Source organism: Chlorocebus sabaeus, chromosome 28 (genome assembly GCF_047675955.1).
Source record: "Chlorocebus sabaeus isolate Y175 chromosome 28, mChlSab1.0.hap1, whole genome shotgun sequence".
Classification (NCBI taxonomy): domain Eukaryota; kingdom Metazoa; phylum Chordata; class Mammalia; order Primates; family Cercopithecidae; genus Chlorocebus; species Chlorocebus sabaeus.
In genome coordinates, this window is record NC_132931.1 from 7,538,557 (window position 1) to 7,562,241 (window position 23,685).

Consider the following 23,685-nt stretch of genomic DNA (forward strand, 5'->3'; position numbering starts at 1 on the left):
GCATGGTGGCAGGCGCCTGTAATCCCAGCGACTTGGAAGGCTGAGGCAGGAGAATTGCTTGAACCCAGTAGGCAGAGTTTGCAGTGAGCCAAGATTGCGCCACTGCGCTCCAGCCTGGGCAACAAAGCAAGACTCCGTCTCAAAAAAAAAAAAAAAGGAATCAACCAAGATTGTTGAAGCCAGGGTGCAGGCAGAGAAGTGCAAGTCTGCAGGGAGAGCCTGGGCCACAGTGGTTGGAAGCCCAGGAGTGAGAATCTGGGGAGAGGGTGTAATAGGAGATGAGAGAGGACCCCTTGAGAGCTGCCTACACTGGGGAGGAAAAGAGCAACCACCACAGGAAGCAAAAGAGGATTGTCAGTGTCCAAGACGTCAGAGGAGACTGTGCGGGAGATTGCAGATTCCAGGGAGGCCTTGACCAGCCATGTGGGTCCAGGCAACAGGTCAAGGGCAGGAAGGCGCGAGGGAAGACGTCATTGGGTTGGGCTCAGGGAGGTCACTGATGAACAGAGCGGGATGCCCTGAGGAGCTGGCCCAATGGCAGGGGTTTGGGGTAAGGGGATGAAGGAAGACTTTTTTTAGGATGGAAGAAACTTGATCCTGTTTGTTGTTAAGACTAAGAAGCCAAGTATGAAACAGACAGTTCAGGGAGGTGCTTGGGAGTAGTCACAAAAAGGGGAAGGAGTTTGCCAGGGTGCTGATTCCTGAGGCCAAAGGGAAGGGATAAGATGGATGGACAGGTCGGGCATGGTGGCTCACACATGTAACCCCAGCACTTTGGGAGGCTGAGGCGGGAGGATCACTCAAGGCCGGGAGTTCGAGACCAGCCTGAGCAACATAGTGAGACCCTGTCTCTACAAAAAAATTTAAAAAAAACAAAAACAAAAACAGGCATGCTGGTGTGTCCCTGTAGTTGCAGCAACTTGGGAGGCTGAGTTGGGAGGATCACTTGAGCCCAGGAGTCTGAGGCTGCAGTGAGCTGTGATTGCACCACTGCACTCCAGCCTGGGCAACAGAGCAAGACTTTATCTCAAAAAAAAAAAAAAAAAAGATGGGTGAATGATCAGAGACTTTCTGAGAAGGTGCCCTCCCCAGTTGGTCTGTGTCTTAGGAAATCTGGGGTGCGTGTTGGGGTTGCTGAGTGTGGCAGAGGGGCAGGGGTGGGAGAGGTCTAGGGGAAGGAGGGTTAAGCTGACCCAGCAAGGGGTGGATGGGCCCCGGTGGCAGGGAGGGGGATTTCTGAGCTGGAGGTCTTTGCTGACGGTGGGTTTGGGCAGGGGTCATCTAAGGATGGGGCCAGCTGAGGGGGCTCCCAGGAACACCCAGCCCCACAGGCCAGCAGTACATGGTAGGGTTGGAGTGGTGGTGGCCGCAGGAGATGAGTGTGACCGGGAACCAGGGCCACTCCCAGAGTTACCAGGTGACAGGACAGCAACTCCAGCCCATGCCCGAGCATGTCCCCTAAGTCCTTTAATAGCAAAGCCTCCAGAGAATGTTGCGTCCCAATTCATAGTGTCAGGGCAGGACTGCAGGTTGCTTTAGGGTCAAATATTTCCATTGTGGTCTTCAGCATGTTGACACAAACTGTCTGCATGCTTGGAAAGGTCAGAGGTTGTGTGTCTCGGTGTGTGTTCTCAGCTGTGGTGTAAGGAACACAGAAGGTTGAATGAGCTTCCGGTTATGTCGGGAGAAGACCAGGGAAGTGTCGTGCCATTATCCAAAAACAGAAATGGTGCTGTTTATGAAAGCAACCACAGCATGCCTGCTGCTTTTATTTTTCATTTTTTATTTGTTTTTTTTTGGAGACAGAGTCTCGCTCTGTCACCCAGGCTGGAGTGCAGTGGTACGACCTTGGCACATTGCAACCTCCGCCTCCCAGATTCAAGCAATTCTTTCCTGCCTCTGCCTCCTGAGTAGCTGGGATTACAGGTGCCCACCACCACACCCGGCTAATTTTTTGTTTTGTATTTTTAGTAGAGACAGGTTTCACTGGCCAGGCTGGTCTCAAACTCCTGACCTCAGGTGATCCACTCCCCCTCGGCCTCCCAAAGTGCTGGGATTACAGGCATGAGCCACTGTGCCCGGCTGCCTGGTGCTTTTTTTATTTTTTATGTTTTGGGACAAGGTCTTACACTGTCACCTAGGCTGGAGTGCAGTGGTGCAGTCACAGCTCATCACTGCAGTCTTGACCTCCTGGGCTCGAGCAATCCTCCTTCCTCAGCCTCCTGAGTAGCTGGGACTACAGGTGCATGCTACCAGGCCCTGTTAATTTTTTCTTTTTTAGATTACTTTTTGTAGAGACAGGGTCTCACTATGTTGCCCAGGCTGGTCACCTGGTGCTTTTATCTACAAAGTGACACCGATTCCCCACCCTGGTTCCTGAAGGCAGACAGTATATGGCCCTCTTGGAAGTTTGGGGAACAGGCTCAGGAGCTGTGTAAATATGCCCAAGACCACAGGATCGGATCGCCAACTCCAAAGCATTGCTTTTTTTGTTTTGTTTTTTTTTTTTTTTTTTTTTTTTTTTTGAGACAGAGTCTCGCTGGGCCAGAGTGTAGCAGCACGATCTCGGCTCACTGCAGCCTCGAACTCCCAGGTTCAAGCGATTCTTGTGCCCCCAGTAGCTGGGATTACAGGCATGTGCCACTACGCCCGGCTAATTTTTGTATTTTTAGTAGAGATGGGATTTCACCATGTTGGCCAGGCTGGCCTTGAACTCCTGACCTCAAGCGATCCACCTGCCTTGGCCTCCCAAAGTGCTAGGATTACAGGCATGAACTACTGTGCCTGGCCAAGTGTTTTTTGTTGTTTTTTTTTTGATAGTTATAGGTACTTGTAACTCTGTAAAAAGTATACCCTGCCTTACACAGTGTTTGGGGACTTGTTTTTCCACCCTCAGTGCTGTGATATTGCTGACACTTGTTTATCTGTTTGCTTAATACTGTGGATGGTTCATGTTGCCTGCTGGGTAATATTCTGCCATTCTTCGTGTCCTCTCCTGCCGATGGGCGTCTGGGCTGTGGCCAGGTTTTTGTTACCGAGAACAGGCTGTCACGGATCCTCTCGTCCGTGTCTCCCGTTACACGTCTGTAAAGGGTGGATGTCTCAGACTGGAAACGCTGAGTCATGGTGCGTATGCTACAAGTCCCACCTGCCTTCAGGAAGCCCCCAACCCGTAGAGGCAGCTCAGCCCCGGCTCGGCAGACCCCAGGCAGCTAACTGCTTTAACCCAACTAAGCTTCAGTTTTCCCGTCTGTGAAATGGGAATCATTCCACAGCACATTCATTCAGGTCACACTGATTACAGACCTGGTACCAAGCCCTGTGCTGGGCATGGGGGTCCCGGAAGGGGGAGATGCAGCCTTGTCTCTTGCTCATCAAAACAGAAATGGGGCTGGGCGCGGTGGCTCATGCCTGTAATCCCAGCACTTTGGGAGGCTGAGGTGGGTGGGTCACCTGAGGTCAGGAGTTGGAGACCAGCCTGGCCAACATGGCGAAACCCTGTCTCTACTAAAAATACAAAAATTAGCCGGATGTGGTGGCACACACCTGTAATCCCAGCTACTCGGGAGGCTGAGGCAGGAGAATCACTTGAACCTGGGAGGCAGAAGTTGCAGTGAGCCAAGATCGCACCACTGCACTCCAGCCTGGGCTACAGAGTGACTCCATCTCCGAAAAAAAAAAAAACGGAAAAAAAGGCAGACAGACCTGGAAGTGATGAATCTCATTACTATGATGGATATTGCCATGGCTGGGGAGGTGATAAGCTGGTGGGGATGAAAGGAAGTCAGGCTGGGGGCTATGAGAATTAGGGAGACCCGAAATCAATGATCATTTTGCACCAAGAGCTGACAAGCAGAAGGTATATTCTCCTGGGAGGAAGCCTGGGTCCCTGGGGCTTTCCCCAGATATTTGTGATTTCTTCTGCCCTATCTGTCCCCTTTGGTAGTCCTGCCGCTCCATAATCACCCTGGAATTTGCCAAGCGCCATCACCCACGCTGTCTGATTGGATTCTCCTGGTCACCTGTGACACAAGCACGTTTTCTTTTTTTTTTTTTTTTTTTTTTTTTGAGACAGTCTTGCTCTGTCGCTCAGGCTGGAGTGCAGTGGCGCGATCTCCGCTCACTGCAAGCTCCGCTTCCTGGGTTCACACCATTCTCCTGCCTCAGCCTCCCGAGCAGCTGGGACTACAGACGCCCACCACCAAGCCCGGCTAATTTTTTGTATTTCTTTTTTTAGTAGAGACGGGGTTTCACCATGTTAGCCAGGATGGCCTCGATCTCCTGACCTCGTGATCCGCCTGCCTCGGCCTTCCCCAGTGCTGGGATTACAGGCGTGAGCCACCGCGCCCTGCCTTATTTTCTGTCTTAAAGCAAAATAACTCCTGTTCAGGATCGCCCTTCCAATTGCAGATCCAATTAAGGGCTTTTTTCTAAGTAAAACTTGAAAGGGCAGCTTCTAGTTGCTACGAAGACAGGAGAAATGAAACGTAAATAACACGAGAGACCCACTGAAAACCCGGGAGAAACAGGTTAAAAAACTGCAGCTGGTTAGAACAAAGCCTGGCACTCACCCTCCCCCTGATTTTCCTCTGGGAAGAAAAACCCCATGAACAGCAGTGGCCCCGAAACACTTCTATCACTCACTGCTTTTTTTTTTTTTTTTTTTTTTTTTTTGGAGACTGAATCTCTCTCTGTCGCCAGGCTAGAGTGCAGTGGTGTGATCTTGGCTCACTGCAACCTCTGCCCACGTTCGAGTGATTCTCCTGCCTCAGCCTCCTGAGTAGCTGGGACTACAGGCGTGCACCACCACACCTAGCTAATTTTTATATATTTAGTAGAGGCAGGGTTTTACCATGTTGGCCAGGATGGTCTTGATCTCTTGACCTCGTGATCCGCCCGCCTTTTCCTCCCAAAGTGCTGGGATTGCAGGCGTAAGCCACCACTCCCGGCTGCTCACTGCATGTTTTAAAATGCCCCTGTCAGCCGGGCGCACTGGTTTGCACCTGTAGTCCCAGTACTTTGGGAGGCCAAGGCTTGGGAGGATCACTTGAGGCCAGGAATTTGAGACCATACTGGGCAATAGAGCAAGACCCTGTCTCCACAAAAATTTAAAAATTAGCCAGCCATGGTGATGTACATCTATAGTCCCAGCTACTCAGGAGGCTGAGGTGGGAGGATCGCTTGAGCCCAGGAGTTGGAGGCTACAGTGAACTATGATTATGCCATTGCACTCCAGCCTGGGTGACAGAGCAAGACCCTGTCTCTAAAGGAATGAATGAATGAATGCTACTATTAGCCACATCAGAAAAACATCAGCAGGGAGACAGCCAGAAGTTGGCTGGCAGGGGCAAGGGTGGGTGGTCTCCGGAAGCAGGTGAGGCCCTGATCCCTTCGTTCCCTCACTTGGACAGGCTGCAGGAGATGTGGCCAGACCTCCCTCATTCCAGACAGAACAGGCCACACTTTGCAAGAAACACCCCTGTCCTTCCACGCTTGTGCTGTTACCCAAGTAGGCTGAGAAAGGACCTGCTTTAAGTAAGTCCCGAGACGGTTTTGTAAACAGGTGCCCGTAACATCCAAGATGCCTGTCTCGAGGCCTGTTTGCAGAGCCTCTCTGGTTTGGGTGGGTGGGTGGGTGACTTGAGCAGTGAAGGCCCTGGGCTTGTTTCAAAACCCCACTGGCCAGGCGTTTTTTTGTTTGTTTGTTTGTTTTTGAGACAGAGTCTTGCTCTGTCACCCAGTCTGGAGTGCAGCGGCACGATCTCGGTTCACTGCAACCTCCACCTGTGGAGTTCAAGCAATTCTCCTGCCTCAGCCTCCCGAGTAGCTGGGACTACAGGTGCGCGCCACCATGCCTGGCTAATTTTTTGTATTTTTAGTAGAGGTAGAGATGGGGTTTCACCATGTTGGCTAGGCTGGTCCTGAACTCCCGACCTCAGGTGAGCCGCCTGCCTCGGCCTCCTAAAATGCCGGGATTACAGGCATGAGCCACCGCACCCGGCAGGCCAGGCTGTTAATTCCAAAGGTCCTGGCTTGTTCCCAGACAAGCTAGTAGGTGACCTTGGCAGAGTCTGGCTGACACAGGGCATGGTGACCCTGCAGGAATCAAGCTTGCATCTTTTTTTTTTTTTTGAGACAGAATCTCGCTCTGTCGCCCAGGCTGGAGTGCAGTGGCTGGATCTCAGCTCACTGCAAGCTCCGCCTCTTGGGTTCACGCCATTCTCCCGCCTCAGCCTCCCGAGTAGCTGGGACTATAGGTGCCCGCCACCTCGCCCGGCTAGTTTTCTGTATTTTTTTAGTAGGGACGGGGTTTCGCCGTGTGAGCCAGGATGGTCTCGATCTCCTGACCTAGTGATCCGCCCGTCTCGGCCTCCCAAAGTGCTGGGATTACAGGCTTGAGCCACCGCGCCCGGCCGCGTCTTTTATTTTTTAAGACAGGATCTCACTGTGTCACCCAGGCTGGAGTGCAGTGGTGCTATCATGGCTCACTGCAACCTCTGCCTCCCAGGCCCAAGTGATCCTCCCACCTTCACCTCCTGAGTAGCTGAGACTACAGGGTCTCACCACCATGCTCAGGTAATTTTTAAATTTTTTTGTAGAGATGGGGTCTTGCCATGTTGCCCACGCTGGTCTCAAACTCCTGGACTCAAGTGATCCCCCTGGCCTGGCCTCCCGCTTGGAGTTTCTTAAAAGCACTTAGCACCACACTGGGTACTTTCTGGCATTTGCTCCTCTTTCCAGCTGTTTGTAGACAGAGTACAGAGAGGCCACAAACCCCAGGGGCCTGGAATCTGGGATGTGGACCTGGCCATGACTCATTAGAAAAGGCAGACAGAGAATTAGAACTGGAGACCTTAGCCTGTCCCAGAGGAGGATTAAGTCAAGGTGATATCGGCCGGGCGCGGTGGCTCAAGCCTGTAATCCCAGCACTTTGGGAGGCCGAGATGGGCGGATCACGAGGTCAGGAGATCGAGACCATCCTGGCTAACACAGTGAAACCCTGTCTCTACTAAAAAATACAAAAAAAAAATAGCCGGGCAAGGTGGCGGGTGCCTGTAGTCCCAGCTACTCGGGAGGCTGAGGCAGGAGAATGGCGAAAACCCAGGAGGCAGAGCTTGCAGTGAGCTGAGATCCGGCCACTGCATTCCAGCCTGGGCGACAGAGCAAGACTCCGTCTCAAAAAAAAAAAAAAAAAAAAAGTCAAGGTGATATCACATGAAGGCGGACAGGGTTTGTTCTCATTGACGCGTCTCTGAATTTGAAGGCAAGTGTGTGGCCACAGTCCGTCCCTTTGCTCAGCAATCCTTGAGTGTTGATTCCATGCCCAGCCAGTGTCAGATATGAGGGGTGTGTACGGAGGACCGTCTGTCCTTGCTTCTGAGAGCTGTGGTCTACTGAGGGAAGTAGACCCTTAAAGTATAATTTGTAATAGATCGTGGGAAGCATTTGGCACCATCATGCACAGTTGCACAGGTTGTGCACTGCACAATTCTAAGGGCATACTTCACATAGACTGTGAGATGAACTGTCTCCTAGGGTTGTGATGCACCAACAGCCCAGCTGTCCATAGTGGCAGGAAAGTCATCTCATAGACATAGTGTGGGACTGTAGGCTGTCAAAGGAGGACAACCTCTATGATAGGAGATGAGGGAAAGAAAGTGGCTGGTGTTGATCAGGCAAGGTTTTTTTATTTTATTTTTTGTATTTTTAGTAGAGACAGGGCTTCACCATATTAGCCATACTAGTCTCAAACTCCCAGCCTCAAGTGATCCATCCACCTCCGCCTCCCAAAGTTCTGGCATTACAGGTATGAGCCACCATGCCTGGCCAGGAGAGGTTTTACCCCAGAGGAGATGTTTGAACTGGATCTTAAAGGATGAGCATGAAGTCTTCAGCCAGCAAAGTTGGGAGGCCATGCCGGGTAGTTGAAAGAACATTCAAGCCAGGCGCAGTGGGTCATGCCTGTAATCCCAGCACTTTGGGAGGTTGAGGCGGGTGGATTTTCTGAGGTCAGGAGTTTGAGAACAGCTTGGCCAACAGGATGAAACCCTCTCTCTACTAAAAATTCCAAAAAATTGGCCGGGCATGGTGGCGGGCGCCTGTAATCCCAGCTACTCGGGAGGCTGAGGCAGGAGAATTGCTTGAACCCCAGAGGCAGAGGTTGCCGTGAGCCAAGATTGCACCACTGCGCTCCAGCCTGGGCAACAAGAGCAAGGGGCGTTGAGGCCAGGAATGGAAGAGGGAGACAAGACCGGAGGGTAGTCCAGCCTTGAGTTTGCTTTATGGGGAGTGGTGGAGAGGCAAAAACAGATCTCAGAGTGACCTTCAAGTAAAGAAGACATAAGGCCATGTGGAGTGGCTCACGCCCATAATCCCAGCACTTTGAGAGGTGGAGGTGGGAGGATCGCTTGAGGCCAGGAGTTCAAGACCCACCTGGGCAACATAGCAAGATCCCATCTCTATAAAAATTTTAAAAATTAGCCGGGTGTGGTGGCATGCACCTGTAATCCCGGGTACTTGGGAGGCTAAGGATGGCCCGTAAGGGGGTGCTGTGCTTGGACTGGGGAATGGCCAACTGCCTGGCAGTATGGGGAAGACTTCGAGAAGCACAGACAGGACGGGTAAGCTTGGTAAGACAAGAAACGCAGCAGATGTAATCCAAAGGCAAAGGGGCACCCGTAGCTTGAATTAAGAAGTGGTGTGGGCCAGGTGCAGTGACTCACGCCTGTAATCCCAGCACTTTGGGAGGCCAAGGCAGAAGGATCACTTGAGCTCAGGAGTGCAAAACCAGTTGGGGCAACATAGTGAGACCCTGTTAGCCAGCCGGGCATGGTAGTGCACACCTGTAGTCCAAGCTAATTGGGAGGCTGAGCTAGGAGGATTGCTTGAGCCCAGGCGGTCAAGGCTGCTGTGAGGCAAGATCACGCCACTGCACTCCAGCCTGGGCAACAGAGCAAAAGCTTATCTCAAAAAAGAAAAAAAAAAAGGCCGGACCGGTAGCTCATGCCTGTAATCCCAGCACTTTGGGAGGCCGAGCCAGGTAGATTACAAGGTCAGGAGATCGAGACCATCCTGGCTAACACAGTGAAACCCCGTCTCTACTAAAAATACAAAGAATTAGCCGGGCGTGGTGGCGGGCACCTGTAGTCCCAGCTGCTCGGGAGACTGAGGCAGGAGAATGGTGTGAACCCGGGAGGCGGAGCTTGCAGTGAGCCGAGAGATCGCGCCACTGCACTCCAGCCTGGGTCACAGAGTGAGACTCTGTCTCAAAAAAAAAAAAACAAAAAACGACATGGAGGTCAAGGAGAGGGAGGAGTCTGGGGGCTGACTCCTGAGGGTAGTGACCAGAGCGACGGCAGCAGGTGCCTCCAGCTTATCTGCCCTCCCCGAAGCCTGCCCGTGCCAAGGTGCACATTCTGAGATGTCCCATAGCTGGCAGAGCCACAGAATCGCTCAGCCCCTGGGGACAGGTCACTTCAACAACATATTTATATTCCATTTACACACAGGCCGCTGTTGCCTTCTGCTGGTGTGTATGCCCTCCGGAATAATTTGTGTGGTCTATTTCTGGAGCGTCCCTCACAGCCGAGGGCGCCGAGAGCAAGGGCTGTGTCTGTTTGCCTCCCCGGGGCTCTCGGGCAGCTGGGCAGCCTCGCCCCACCCAGGGAGTACCAGCTCATGGCAATCTGGTGACTTGGGGCGGGGGGGTCCAGGGCTCTTTCTGAGTGCATGGGGGTCCCTAGGAAGGGTCCAGGCCTGACCAGTGATTGCCACTTCCTGTGGTGATAATTTGCTGTTGTCCTCGAAGCAATTATAGATTTCATGTATCCAGGCAATACTTGCAAATTGGATATGGGACAGGCAGGGACAGAGACGTAATTTGAAAACCAAAGAGCCGGAGGGAAATTGATGAGCGTGGGCTGTTGTTCCAGCAGAGCTCCTTACACCCCTTCCAGGGCGGGTGAGGCCACCTCATGGGTGACCCTAGCACAGGCAATTTTTTTTTTTTTTTTGGGAGATGGAGTGGCTCTGTTGGCCGGGCTGGAGTGTAGTGGCACGATCCAAGCTCACCGCAACCTCCAGGGTTCAAGCAATTCTCCTGCCTCAGCCTCCCAAGCGGCTGGGATTACAGATGCCCACCACCATGCCAGGCTAACTTTTATATTTTTAGTAGAGATGGGGTTTCGCTATATTGGCCAGGCTGTTCTCAAACTCCGGACCTCAAGTGATCTGCCCATCTCAGCGTCCCAAAGTGTTGGGATTACAGGCCTGAGCCACCCGGCAGGCCAAGGATTGTCTTTACATTCAAGTTTATCAAAGGATCACTGACATACAGCAAAATTCACCCCTTTTTAGCAGACAGTTCTTCGGGTTTTGACAAATTCATATGATCTTGCAAGGTTTTTTTTTTGTTTTTTTGGGATGGAGTCTAAATCTAATCACCCAGACTGGAGTGCGGTGGTGTGATCTTGGCTCATTGCAGCCTCCACCTCCCGGGTTCAAGTAAGTCCCCTGCCTCAACCTCCCAAGTAACTGGGATTACAGGCGCCCACAGAAATACCCTGCTAATTTTTGCATTTTTTGTAGAGACGGGGTTTCACCATGTTGGCCAGGCTGGTCTCGAACTCCTGACCTCAGGTGATCCACCCACCTCTGCCTCCCAGAGTGCTGGGATTACAGGCGTGAGCCACCGCACCTGGCCTAAATTTATATGACCTTGTAACCACTGCCACAATCAAGAGGCCCATCCCCCCCCAAAATTTCCCAGTGCCCCTCTCTAGTCAGCACCTACCCGTCCCCTGGCAACCGCTAATCATTTGTCCCTGTAGTCTGGCCTCTTCCAGAATGTCATATAAATAGAATCATACAGTATGGAATCTTTTGAGCTTGACTGCTTTAACTTAGCAAAATGCACTTGAGATCCGCCCATGTTAATGCATGAATTAGTAGTTTATTCCTTTTAATTGCCGACCCGTATTTCCTCATGTGGACGTGCTGCAGTTTATCCTCTCTCCAGTTGAAGGAAGGACATTTGGGTCGTTTCCAGTTTCGGGTAAATACAAACAAAGGCAATACGTATTTGCATCTAGGTCTTTGTGTGGGCACCTGTTTTCACTTCTCTTGAATGAATACCCAGGAGCAGGATAGCTGAGGCTGGATGGTCAGTGTGTGCTGCACTTTATAAGAAACTGCCGGCTGGATGCAGTGGCTCATGCCTGTAATCCCAGCACGTTGGAAAGCCAAGGTGGGAGGATCGCTTGAGGACAAGAGTTCAAGACCAGCCTAGAGAACGTAGCAAAGATCTCATCTCTACAAACAACTTTTAAAATTAGCTGGACAGTCTGGGCACAGTGGCTCACGCCTATAATCCCAGCACTTTGGGAGGCCAAGGCAGGTGGATCACCTGAGGTCAGGAGTTCGAGACCAGCCTGGCCAACATGGAGAAACCTTGTCTCTACTAAAAATACAAAAATTAGCCAGATGTGGTGGTGAGCGCCTGTAAGCCCAGCTACTGGGGAGGCTGAGGCAGGAGAATCACTTGAACCTGGGAGGCAGAGGTTGCAGTGAGCCGAGATCATGCCACTGCACTCTAGCCTGGGTGACAGGGCAAGACTGTCTCAAATAAAAAAAAAAATTAGCCAGACATGGTATTGTGTGCCTGTAGTTCCAGCTACTCAGGAGACTGAGGCAGGGGGAATGCTTGAGCCCAGGTATTCAAGGCTTCCATGAGCTGTGATTGCATCACTGCACTCCAGACTGGGTGACAGAGCAAGCCCCTGTCTCTAAAAAGAAGAAAGAAACTGCCAAATGAATGTTTGAAGCACCGGGCCATTTTGTACTCCCACCAGCAGTATAAGAGAGTTCCAGTGGCTCCGTATCCTTGTGAAAATTTTCAGGAGTAAATTTTAAAACGGAACTGGAGAGGTTCCTATAGATGAGGGGGCTGCAGGGAAGCTTGCAGGAGAGGAGGCCGGGGAGGAGGGTGACCCATGGATACACCAGCCACCCCCATCCCCTGCAATACTGTCCACTTGGAGATCCTGTTTCCGTTTGCATATTTGAGAGAGTGATCCTTGCCCTTTGCCTGGTGATACTGTTTGGCTGTGTCCCCACCCAAATCTCACACTGAATTGTAATAATTGCCACGTGTCACAGGTGGGGCCAGGTGGAGATAATTGAATCATGGGGGTGGTTTTCCTCATACTGTTCTCATGGTAGTGAATAAGTCTCATGAGATCTGATGGTTTTATAAAGGGCAGTTCCCTTGCACATGCTCTCTTGCCTGTTGCCATGTAAGACATGCCTTGGCTCCTCCTTGGCTTTCTGTCATGATTGTGAGGCCTCCCCAGCCATATGGAACTGTGAGTCCGTTCAACCTCTGTCCTTTATAAATTACCCGGTCTCAGGTATGTGTTTATTAGCAGCATGAGAACAGACGAATACACCTGGGTTACTCATGGACCTCTTTCTGTCCCGGCTCCCCTCAGCGGGTGAGGGTGCAGAGCCCATGCCTGGCTTTGTGCTGGAGAGCTGGAACACCAGATAAGTGACCAGGGGTCAGTTTCCTGCCAGCCTCTGCCTGTGCACGCTTGGACTTGCCATCTCTGCCTGCAGTACTCTCTAGGTTGCAGTGGGGGTGGTTCTGGCTAAATGGGGAACAGGGACACGGGCGTTGAGGGGGTGATGACCCCCCTCAATCACCCAAGGACCAAAAGCCTCGAAACCCAGCCCAAGGGCCACCTGGACACAGATACCAAAAGCATGCCCAGGACTGAGGCCAGCAGGGTCAGGGTTCCGTCCCCTGTTTTTGGGGAATTGATGGTCTCCTTTTGGGGGTAGATGAGCAACATATCTCTCAGGCTGAGCGGTGATATCAAAGGTGATGTGAGGTGGGGCGGAGATCCATGTCCCAGAAATGTCACGGATGGCCACACTCCTCCCTCTTCAGGGATGGAAAGTAAACCAAGGGCTGGGCTGTCAGTCAGCTGGTGGGAATTAGGCATTTTTGTGACTGGGAGCTCCAGAGTTGCTGAACTGGAGGCCATGACAGTGGGAGGGGAGATGGGGACAGACACCTAGAGGTTACAATGGCAGGGCCATGGAAAAGACGGCTGCTCTGCCTGACCCACACTGGAACCACCCTTTGGCCACTTCTTCCCTCCGAGAAAATATGGGATCTCAGGCCCTCAGGCCTGGACGGAATCACAGGGGCTGACTGGCTCAGAGATCCCCAAAGATTGGGGGGTGGCAGAGTGGGGACAGTCGGCATCTCTGTGCCTGTCCAGAGTCAGCACTCAGTAGGGGGACATGAAGGGAGAGACAGACGACTTACCCGAAGTCACCCATCAGCCTGGGGCCGGAGCGGTGGGTAAACTGAGTCATCATCCCCGGGGCACGGGTGGGCAGCTGCCCCAGGGGACCTGCCTGGACTAATGAGATCTTCTGTGTCTGTCTGTCTGTCCATCCAGGTGCAAGTTCTTCAGTCTGACGGAGACACCAGAGGATTACACTATCATTGTCGATGAGGAGGGATTCCTAGGTAAGCGCTTCTCTCCCCAGGGACTCGGCTGAACCACACCCTGAAGTCAGGGCTGGCCACCCACCTCCTTATTTCTGCTCCCACCTACCTCCTTATTTCTTCCCTCATCTACCGGTCAGCTAGAAAAGCAGCAGAGTATATTTCCTTCTCTCCCTGGGTTCTGGAGGGTCCCTTCCCCTCCTGCTCTTGAGATTGCCCTAAGAAAGACTTCTGAGCTAAAAGAGTTAGTTGGCATGGCACTACCCAGCTGAGAATTAGATTAACCAGGAAGGAAAAGGAACATGTTTCACCGAAGCCTGCAAAGTGCTTTAAAATAGCCTCAGTCGGGCGCAGTGACTTACGCCTTTAATCCCAACTCTTTGGGAGGCTAAGATGGGAGGATCACTTGAGCCGAGGAGTTCGAGACCAGCCTGGGCATAGTGAGACCCCCATCTCTACTAAAAATTTACTTTAAATTAACTGGACATGATGGCATGTTCCTGTGGTCCCAGCTACTTGAGAGACTGAGACAGAAGGATTGTTTGAGCCCAGGAGTTGGAGGCTGCAATGAGCTGTTATTAAATCACTGCTTTCCAGTCTGAAAGACAGAGCGAGACTCCATCTCTTAAAAAAAGAGAGAGAGGCCGGGCGCGGTGGCTCAAGCCTGTAATCCCAGCACTTTGGGAGGCCGAGACGGGCGGATCACGAGGTCAGGAGATCGAGACCATCCTGGCTAACACAGTGAAACCCCGTCTCTACTAAAAATACAAGAAAATTAGCCGGGCGTGGTGGCAGGCGCCTGTAGTCCCAGCTACTCGGGAGGCTGAGGCAGGAGAATGGCGTAAACCCGGGAGGCGGAGCTTGCAGTGAGCCGAGATCGCGCCACTGCACTCCAGCCTGGGGCACAGAGCAAGACTCCGTCTCAAAAAAAAAAAAAAAAAAAAAAAAAAAAAAGAGAGAGAGAGAGAAGTGTCTAGATGGCAAGGGCACAGTTTAAGAGGACTTCCCGGAGAAGGCAACACTTGCAGTCAACACAGCTACGAGTAAAGAGCCAGGCATGGTGGTGCACGCCTCTACTCCCAGCTACTTGGGAGACTGAGGCAGGAGGATTGCTTAAACCCAGGAGTATGAGACTGTAGTGTGTTATGATCACACCTGTGAATAACCACTGCACTCCAGCCTGGGCAACGTAATGAGAACCTGGTGGTTTGTTTTGTTTTGTTTTTGAGATGGAGTCTCATTTTGTCATCCAGGCTGGAGTGCAATGGCACGATCTCGGCTCACTGCAACCACCACCTCGCAGGTTCAAGCCATTCTCCTGCCTCAGCCTCCCAAGTAGCTGGGATTACAGGCGCCCACCACCACACCCGGCTAATTTTTTGTATTTTTTTAGTAGAGATGGGGATTCACCCTGTTGGCCAGGCTGGTCTCAAACGCTTGACCTCAGGTGATCCACTACCCCTTGGCCTCCCAAACTGCTGGGATTACAGGCATGAGCCACTGCATCCAGCCTGAGAACCTGTTTCTAAAAAAATAAAAAATAAAAAATAAGTGGCCCCCCCCCCACCAGGTGGAAAACATTAATGGAGGGGCACTTTCCAGGCAGAGAGAACCCCATGTGTGTACAGCCACAGCTTCCAGTACTGGAGACGCACTTGGCATCCCCAGGGAACTAGAGTGTGAGAAGAGAGAGAGGAGGACAGGGCTTGCCTGGAGGAGGGGGGATCAGGAAAGATTCCTCCATGGGGCTGTACACACATGGGCTTCTCTGCCGGGAAAGCACCCCTCCCTTTGTGGTTTCTACCTGGCATGCAGGCCCTTAAATTTTTTTTTTTTTTTCAGAAACAGGTTCTTGCTATGTTGCCCAGACTGGAGTACAGTGGCTCATCACAGGTGTGATCATAGTGCACAGCAGCCTCAAACTCCTGGGCTCAAGCAATCCTCCCACCTCAGCCTCCCGAGTAGCTGAGAGTAGAGGCGTGTATCGCCGTGCCTGGCTCTAGACTTTTTCCTGAACTCCCCTCCTATACTGTATTTGGGTTAGAAGCAGCATGGGGGGACTTCTACAGCATGGCTGTTTCTGGAGGCTCAAAAGAGGAAGTTCCTGGTGAGCTCACATGGTCATGGAGGACTTCCTGGAGGAGGTGATATTTTTGCTGGCCTTGTGGGGAAGGAAGAAAACATGTCAGAGGAGAGTTGAATGAGAAAGTACAGCAGCAGAAGCAAGGGCCAGGTTCAGTCTCTAAAAAAGAAGACAGAGGCAGGCAGGGAAAGTTTGGATCTTATTCTTTAGGCACTGGGGAGCCATTGAAGGTTGTTGGGCTGGGTTAGGGCTGAATTGGGGTAGAGTCTGCTGAGGTGTGTGTACAGGAGAGGGAACAGGGAGTGAAGTAGGAAATTCCCAGGGGTGAGTAAGCTCTGTTCAAATAGAGGTCCTTGGGCCCAGGCTGAGACCCTCGGCTGGCCCGGGGAAGGAATTGCCCTCTATCCCTCAACCCTGCCATTCCCCAGAGGCATCCATAATGTCCTTGTGACTTTTGAAACTGCCTTGCCCTGCCCCTCCCTGAACCTTTCCCAGCTGCAGGCACAGGCACAGGCTCAGCACTGAGGAACACGGAGCACTGGGAAAGCAGGTTTCAATTAGCCCAGCAAGGCCTGAGGCTAGGCAGCCAGGCTTACCCCTGTGACTTCAGGGTAAGGGCTTCCCTTCCAGGGTGCTTTTCTGGTCAGCAAACCAGGCTGCTTGGAAATCCATTATTGCCCAAGGAAAAAAAAAATTGAGTGCTTTGTCTCTCTTTTCTTTTCTTTTTTTTTTTTTTTTCTTTTTTTTTGAGACAGAGTCTCACTCTGTCACCCAGGATGGAGTGCAGTGGCGTGATCTCAACTCACTGCAACCTCCACCTCCCAGGTTCAAGCGATTCTCCTGCCTCAGCCTCCTGAGTAGCTGGGATTATAGGCGCCCACCACAACGCCAGGCTAATTTTTCTTGTATTTTTAGTAGAGATGGGGTTTGGTTTCACCATGTTGGCTGGGCTGGTCTCAAACTTCTGAACTCAAGTGATCCACCTGCCTTGACTTCCCAAAGTGCTGCCAAAAATTAGCATTTTGGCCAAGCATAGTGGTTCACATCTGTAATCCCAGCACTTTGGGAGGCTGAGGCGGGCAGATCACCTGAGGTCAGGAGTTCAAGACAAGCCTGGTCAACATGGTGAAACCCCATCTTTACTAAAAATACAAAAATTAGCCGGGCGTGGTGACGCATGCTTGTAGCTCCAGCTACTCAGGAGGCTGAGCAGGAGAATCACTTGAACCCAGGAGGCAGAGGCTGCAGTGAGCCAAGATCATGCTGCTGCACTCCAGCTTGGGCGAAGGAGCAAGACTCATCTCAAAAAAAGAAAAAAAAAGAGTTCGAGGCCGGGCACGGTAGCTCATGCCTATAATCCCAGCACTTTGGGAGGCCGAGGCGGGCGGATCACAAGGTTAGGAGATCGAGACCATCCTGGCTAACACGGTGAAATCAAGTCTCTACTAAAAATACAAAAAAAATTAGCCAGGCATTGGTGACGGGCGCCGATAGTCCCTGCTCCTTGGCAGGCTGAGGCAGGAGAATGGCATGAACCCGGGAGGCAGAACTTGCAGTGAGCCGAGATCACACCACTGCACTCCAGCCTGGGCGACACAGCAAGACTCTATCTCAGAAAAAAAAAAGGAGTTCGAGACCAGCCTGACCAACATGGAGGAACCCCATCTCTACTAAAAATACAAAATTAGCTGGGTGTGGTGGCACATGCCTGTAATTCCAGCTACTCAGGAGGCTGAGGCAGGAGAATCGCTTGAACCCAGGAGGTGGAGGTTGCAGTGAGCCGAGCGTGCGCCATTGCACTCCAGCCTGGGTGACAGAGTGAGACTCTGTCTCCAAAAAAAAAAAAAGAAGAGTAAGGACCCATTTTACAAGTGAGAAAGCAGACATTAACTTGCCCAGAGTTAGTGACAACCAAGCCAGGACGGAAAGTAGGAAATGCTCTCAGGGCGTCTCTAGCCTAAATAAGGAGAAAGGGCTGCCGGAAAATAATGTGAGAAGGCAGGGTATACCACCATGTGTGACCCAGGACTCGCAGGGGGCTGCGGCAGGATTTGGGGTGGGCCTAGGCACTGCAGTGTGCGGCTAGGAGGACAAGTTCTACCCCTCATCTCCTTGGAGGCTCTGTTTCAGAAGGAGAATTTAGTTTTAGTTTGCTTGCTTTTCTCAAGATATTCTTGCTGTGTTCCCCAGGCTGGAGTGCAGTGGCGCAACCTCTACCTCCCAGGTTCAAGCAATTCTCTTGCCTCAGCCTCCTGAGTAGCTGGGATTACAGGTGTGCACCACCACACCTGGGTACTTTTTTGTGTGTATTTTTAGTAGAGACAGGGTTTCACCATGTTGGCAAGGCTGGTCTTGAACTCCTGACCTCAGATGATCCTCTCGCTTCGACCTCCCAAAGTGCTGGGATTACAGATGTGAACTACTGCACCTGGCCCACTCGGTAGTTTTTGGGGTTTTTTTTCTTTTTCTTTTTCTTTTTTTTGTTTTTTTTGTTTTGCTTTGTTTTGTTTTGAGACGGAGTCTCACTCTGTTGTCCAGGCTGGAATATAGTGGTGCGATCGCAGCTCACTGCAACCTCCCCTCCTGGGTTCAAGCAATTCTCCTGCCTCAGCCTCCTGAGTAGCGGGGACTACAGGCATGCAACACTATGCCCAACTAATTTTTGTATTTTTAGTAGAGACAGGGTTTCACTGTGTTGGCCAGGCTGGTCTCGAACTCACGACCTCAAGTGATCCACCCACCTCAACCTTCCAAAGTTCCAAAGTGCTGGGATTCCAGGCGTGAACCACCTTACACGGCCCACTGGCTAGTTTTTGTGTTTTTTTGTAGAGGAGTCTCACTGTGTTGCCTACGCTGGTCTGGACCTCCTGGCCTCAAGCAGTCCTCCCACCTTGGCCTCCCAGAGTGTTGGGATTACAGGCGTGACCCCAAGAAGAAGGATGCTGGCTCTAGCATGGGGAATGAAGGCCGGTGCCCTGTCACCCTGTTCTGCAAACCTCCAGCGCTGCAAACATTGCTTTTCCACCAAAGGGCCACTTCTGCCACTCTTAACATGAGCCAGGGTGCGTGTTCACTGGCACCTTTGACAGTTAGAAGCTAGCAGCTGGCCATGGTTCAGTGGACCCTGGGTCTTTCCTGGAAGGGCAGAGGATGGCTTGTAAATGACACTAACCAGCAGAGTTCCTTGTTCAGTGTGAACGTTGTTAAGGGATTCTTGATCTGAGCACAGTGGCTCATGCCTGAAATCCCAGCCCTTTGGGAGGCTGAGGCAGGCAGATCACTTGAGCCCAGGAGTTCAAGATCAGCCTGGGCAACATGGCAAAGCCCCGTCTCTACAAACGATACAAAAATTAATCTGGTATGGTGGCGCATGGCTGTGGCCCCAGCTACTCAGTGGGCTGCGGTGGGAGATCACTTGAGCCTGGGAGGTTGAGGCTGCCGTGAGCCATGTTTGTGCCACTGCACTCCAGCCTGAGTGACAGAGCAAGACCCTGTCTCAAAAAAAAAGAAAAAAGAAGGTCTTGGCTCAGATGGATGCACTATGTCTGTGTGGCAGACAGAGGGGTTGTACGTGTGTATATTCTGATTTTTTACGTGTGTGTGTCTGTGTGTGGGTGTGACTGAGTCTTGCTCTGTCACCCCAGCTGGAGTGCAGTGACACAATCTCTGCTCACTGCAACCTCTGCCTCCTGGTTCAAGCGATTCTCATGCCTCAGCCTCCTGAGTAGCTGAGATTACAGGCGCCCACTACCACGCCCAGCTAATATTTATATTTTTAGGACAGACAAGGTTTCACCTATGTTGGCCAGGCTGGTCTTGAACTCCTGACCTCAGGTGATTCCGCCTGCCTTGACCTCCCAAAGTACTGGGATTACAGGCCTGAGTCACCGTACCCGGCCTCTTTTAAGTATTTAATGAGCACCATTTGCAGTGCTAGGTGTCCTGATAGATTCAGAAAAATGTTAGAAGCCTCTGGGTAGTGGGTAGAAGCTTAGATTTGGAGTTAGAGGGACCCAGTGCTCATCTGGGCTGTCCACATCACCAGCCCTCACCCTTCACAGTCCACTTGCCTGTGAACTGGGGACAGCGGTACATCATTGTGGTCCATGCCACACGTGGCAAGGCTTGGTCAGCAGGCAGTGACCAATCAAAAGGTGGAGAGGTGGTCAGGCAAGGTGGCTCACACCTATAATCCCTGGAATTTGGGAGGCCAAGGCAGAAGGATCGCTTGAGGCCAGAAATTTGAGACCAGCCTGGGCAACATCTCAAGACTCCATCTCCACAAAAAAATTAAAAATCAGCCAGGTGTGGTGGCGTGCACCTGAAGTCCTGGCTACTCGGGAGGCTGAGGTGGGAGGATCGCTCGAGTCTGGGAGTTTGAGCTGCAGTGAGCTGTGATTGCACCACTGCACTCCAGCCTGGGCAACAGAGCAAGACCCTGACGCTAACAAAAAACGAAGAAAGAAAGAAAAAGAGGTAGAGGGAGGAAGCTCGAAAAGAACTCCTGGCCTCGCCTCGTGCTAAGATGGGAAGAGCTAGGTTCAGATCGAAACTCTGCAGCCTTCCCTGCGTGTGAATCTGGGCGAGTTGCTCCACAACCTGGAGCCTCCGTGTGTTTGTCTGTGTCACAGGGGTCACCGCGCCTCCCTCTCAGTTCTGCAACTCCGCAGATGCTCAGTAAGCGCCCGGGAATTGTCAAGTTCATTCTGTGCATCCAGTAGCAGCGCACATCAGAACTCCCGCGTCTTCCTCCGAGCTCTAGCCCGGAATCTGCCGTGTCAGTAAGCCAAGGTGCAAAGTAGCATCCCTGGCGGGGATCACCTCTGTGTGAGGGTCAAGCCAGTAAAGGAGCTTGCATCTTGGTCAGAATGGATGCCAAGCCTCAGGGCCGGTGGTTCTTACCGTACCCCGAATCCAGCCCCGGCCGTGAGCACAAACCAGGGCTCACTGCACACCTGCATTTGGAGGGTCAGCCCCGTTGTTTAAAATAACAGCTGGGGCTGGGTGCAGTGGCTCACACCTGTGATCCCAGCACTTTGGGAGGCCAAGGCGGGCAGATCACTTGAGGTCAGGAGTTCAAGACCAGCCTGTCCAACATGGTGAATCCCCATTTCTACTGAAAATACAAAAAAAAAAAAAAAAAAAATTGAACCAGGCATGGTGGTATGCACCAGTAGTCCCAGCTACTCAGGGGGCTGAGACACAGGAATCGCTTGAACCCAGGAGGCAGAGCTTGCATTGAGCCAAGATCGTGCCACTGCACTCCAGCCTGGGCGACACAGCAAGAAACTCTCTCAAAAAAAAAAAAAAAAAAGCAGCAGTTCTGGGTTCCGTCCAGGGCTGAGGCCGTGAGCAGGGCGGGTAGACCAATCCATCAGACAAGCTGCCTGCTTCTGGCCAGCTGCTGATTGACCTACAATCCTCCAGCCAGCAGCAGCTGCCGCTTCCCCCACACCCACGTTTCCAGCTGGTCTCAGGCCTGGGCTTCTCCCCAAGACCACTCTGGGAATCATCCAAACCTGCTGAGAGACTCCTAGGGGCAGAATCCTGGTTACGTAAGCACCCCCTCAGGGTGCACATATGCACCCCAGCACTTCACCGCCTCGAAGGCTGTATCAGCAGCCGCTTCCGCTGGGGAGGACAGAGCCAGGATTGGCCCCTCGGAGCCCGAAACCTGTGCCTTTGATAAGAGATAGGCCTCCCACTGCTCAAGACTGGGGCTGCCTTTTCCCATTTCTGTGCAGCCATCTGCCTCTCTAGCCACCCACTGGCTGACCACTGGTCCTTCTCAGCCAGCGGGACCAATGGGGTCCCTGGGCTGCAGTCACCATGGTGACCGGAGCTGGGCAGGTAGGAACAGCCATGGGCCTCACTCAATTTCCCTCCTCTCAGGCCATCTTGCCTGCCAGCAGAGCCCAGCTCGCCTTTCCCCAGGAATCTTCATCATCACAGCTACCTGAGCTTGCCCATCTCTGAGCCCCTCTCTCCCTTTTTATCTATTTATTTTTTGAGACAGGATCTGGCTCTGTCACCTAGGCTGGAGTGCAGTGGTGCAGTCATAGCTCACTGCAGCCTTGACATCCTAGACTCAAGCAGTCCTCCCACCTCAGCCTCCCAAGTAGCTGGGACCACAGGCATGTGCCACCATGCCTGGCTCATTTATTTTCTATTTATTTTTTTATGGGCTACGTTGCCCAGGCTGGTCTCAAATTCCTGGCCTCAAGCAATCTTCCCACCTTGACCTCCCAAAGCAGTGGGATTACAAGCGTAAGCCACTGCCTCCAGCCTCAGCCCCTCTCTTTTTAGCCCCCTGTTTTCTTAGGGACTTGGTACTTTTCATTTGATGCCCAAGACAGAGCCTGGGTTTTTGAGTCAGACCTGCACTGGAATCCTGGCTCTGTTATTTCCTAAGTGAACTTAGGCAAGTCCCTGAGCCTTCCAGGGTTTCTGGACTGTTGAGTGTACAGTGAGCAAAATAACCCTGCTTTGGCCAGGCACGGTGGCTCACACCTGTCATCGCAGCACTTTGGGAGGCCGAGGCGGGCGGATCACTTGAGGCCAGGCGTTCGAGACCAGCCAGGCCAACATGGCGAAACCCCCTCTCTACTAAAAATACAAAAATTAGCCGGGCATGGTAGTGGGCGCCTGTAATCCCGGCTATTCGGGAGGCTGAGGCAGGATAATTGCTTAAACCAGGAGGCAGAGGTTGCAGTGAGCCGAGATAATGCCACTGCACTCCAGCCTGGGTGACAGAGTGAGGTTTCTTCTCAAAAAAAAAAAAAAAAAAAACAACAACAAACGCTGCCTCCTTGTGGGTTGCAGTGTCAGAGTCCACCTCCCCGTGCCGTGCCCCCTCCCCACTCAGGGCCTGGAACTGGGTGGGTTTAGGCAGGTGCCTGGTGATGTATGAAGAGTCCCATGTGCAGCCTGGGCTCGAGTCTGCGGCTGTGTGTGGACACACACGTAGTGTGTGCCTGTGTCCTGTGTTCAGGGCTACTCAGGGACTCTGTCTGCAGGACAGGGTGGAAGGGATGCCTCAGACATTTGGATTCTGGGTTTTCATGAGCTAGGTAAGGAGTCTTAGCAGTTGCTGCTGCTCTGGCCTCCCCATCCTGCCAAAGTCAGTGCCAGCCCCCGGGACTTCCAGGCTCTCAGGAGGGACATGGGTGACAGTCACTGCCCCCCCATGATGCAGCATCTTCGGGGGCCCTCCTGGAGCTGCCTGTTCTTCCAGAGAAGCCCAACGTGCAGGGCTGGCGAAAGCGGGAAGAGAAACCCCAAAGCCCCACCCAGCCTTCTCCTGACCTCCCCTCCACCCGGAGCCTCCCTGGGAGGTCTCCAGGAACCCAGTTTGAAAGCCAGTTGCACGTGGGACACTGGGCGTGATGACAGCACCAGACCCACAAAAAGGGGTGTAAGAACTAAAGATAAAGGCATTACCTACTACTGACGCCATCGTTTTATGGCTGAGGAAACTGAGGCTTGGCTCAGATCAACCACTTGCCCACGTGGCTCCCGCTCTACCAAGCTGTCTGGGATGTCCTGCGTCATCTGAGGGCCTTCCCTGCCCAGTCCTCCCAGGAAGCAGCCTTTGATTCAAATCCCATGCTGTTGAAGGCCGGGCACAGTGGCTGATGCCTGTAATCCTAGCGCTTTGGGAGGCCAAGGCAGGAGGATCCCTTGAGATCAGGAGTTCGAGACCAGCCTGGCCAACATGGGAAAATGCCATCTCTACTAAAAATACAAAAAATAGCTGTATGTAATGGTGCATACCTGTAATCTCCGCTACTCAAGAATCACTTGAACCCAGGAGGTGGAGGTTGCAGTGAGCCAAGATCATACCACTGCACTCCAGCCTGGGTGACAGAGCAGGACTCTGTCTCAGAAAACAGTCCCATCCAGCGAGCGCGGGGGCTCACGCCTATAATCCCAGCTCTTTGGGGGGCCGAGGTGGGCGAGTCACGAGATTGAGACCATCCTGGCCAATAGGGTGAAACCCCGTCTCTATTAAAAATGTAAAAATTAGCTGGGCATGGTGGCATGTGCCTATAATCCCAGCTACATGGGAGGCTGAGGCACGAAA

The 23,685-nt window shown here is 52.3% G+C and overlaps 1 protein-coding gene across 1 annotated transcript in view; it reads left to right on the forward strand.

Annotated features, from left to right (window-relative positions):
• Positions 1 to 23,685, forward strand: part of CASTOR2 (cytosolic arginine sensor for mTORC1 subunit 2) — a 68,473-nt gene that overhangs the window by 30,889 nt on the left and 13,899 nt on the right. The window contains exon 2 of the mRNA XM_008018305.3: positions 13,470 to 13,540. Coding sequence (XP_008016496.1) covers positions 13,470 to 13,540 — 71 coding nt within the window. The remainder of the gene's footprint in view (positions 1 to 13,469; positions 13,541 to 23,685) is intronic.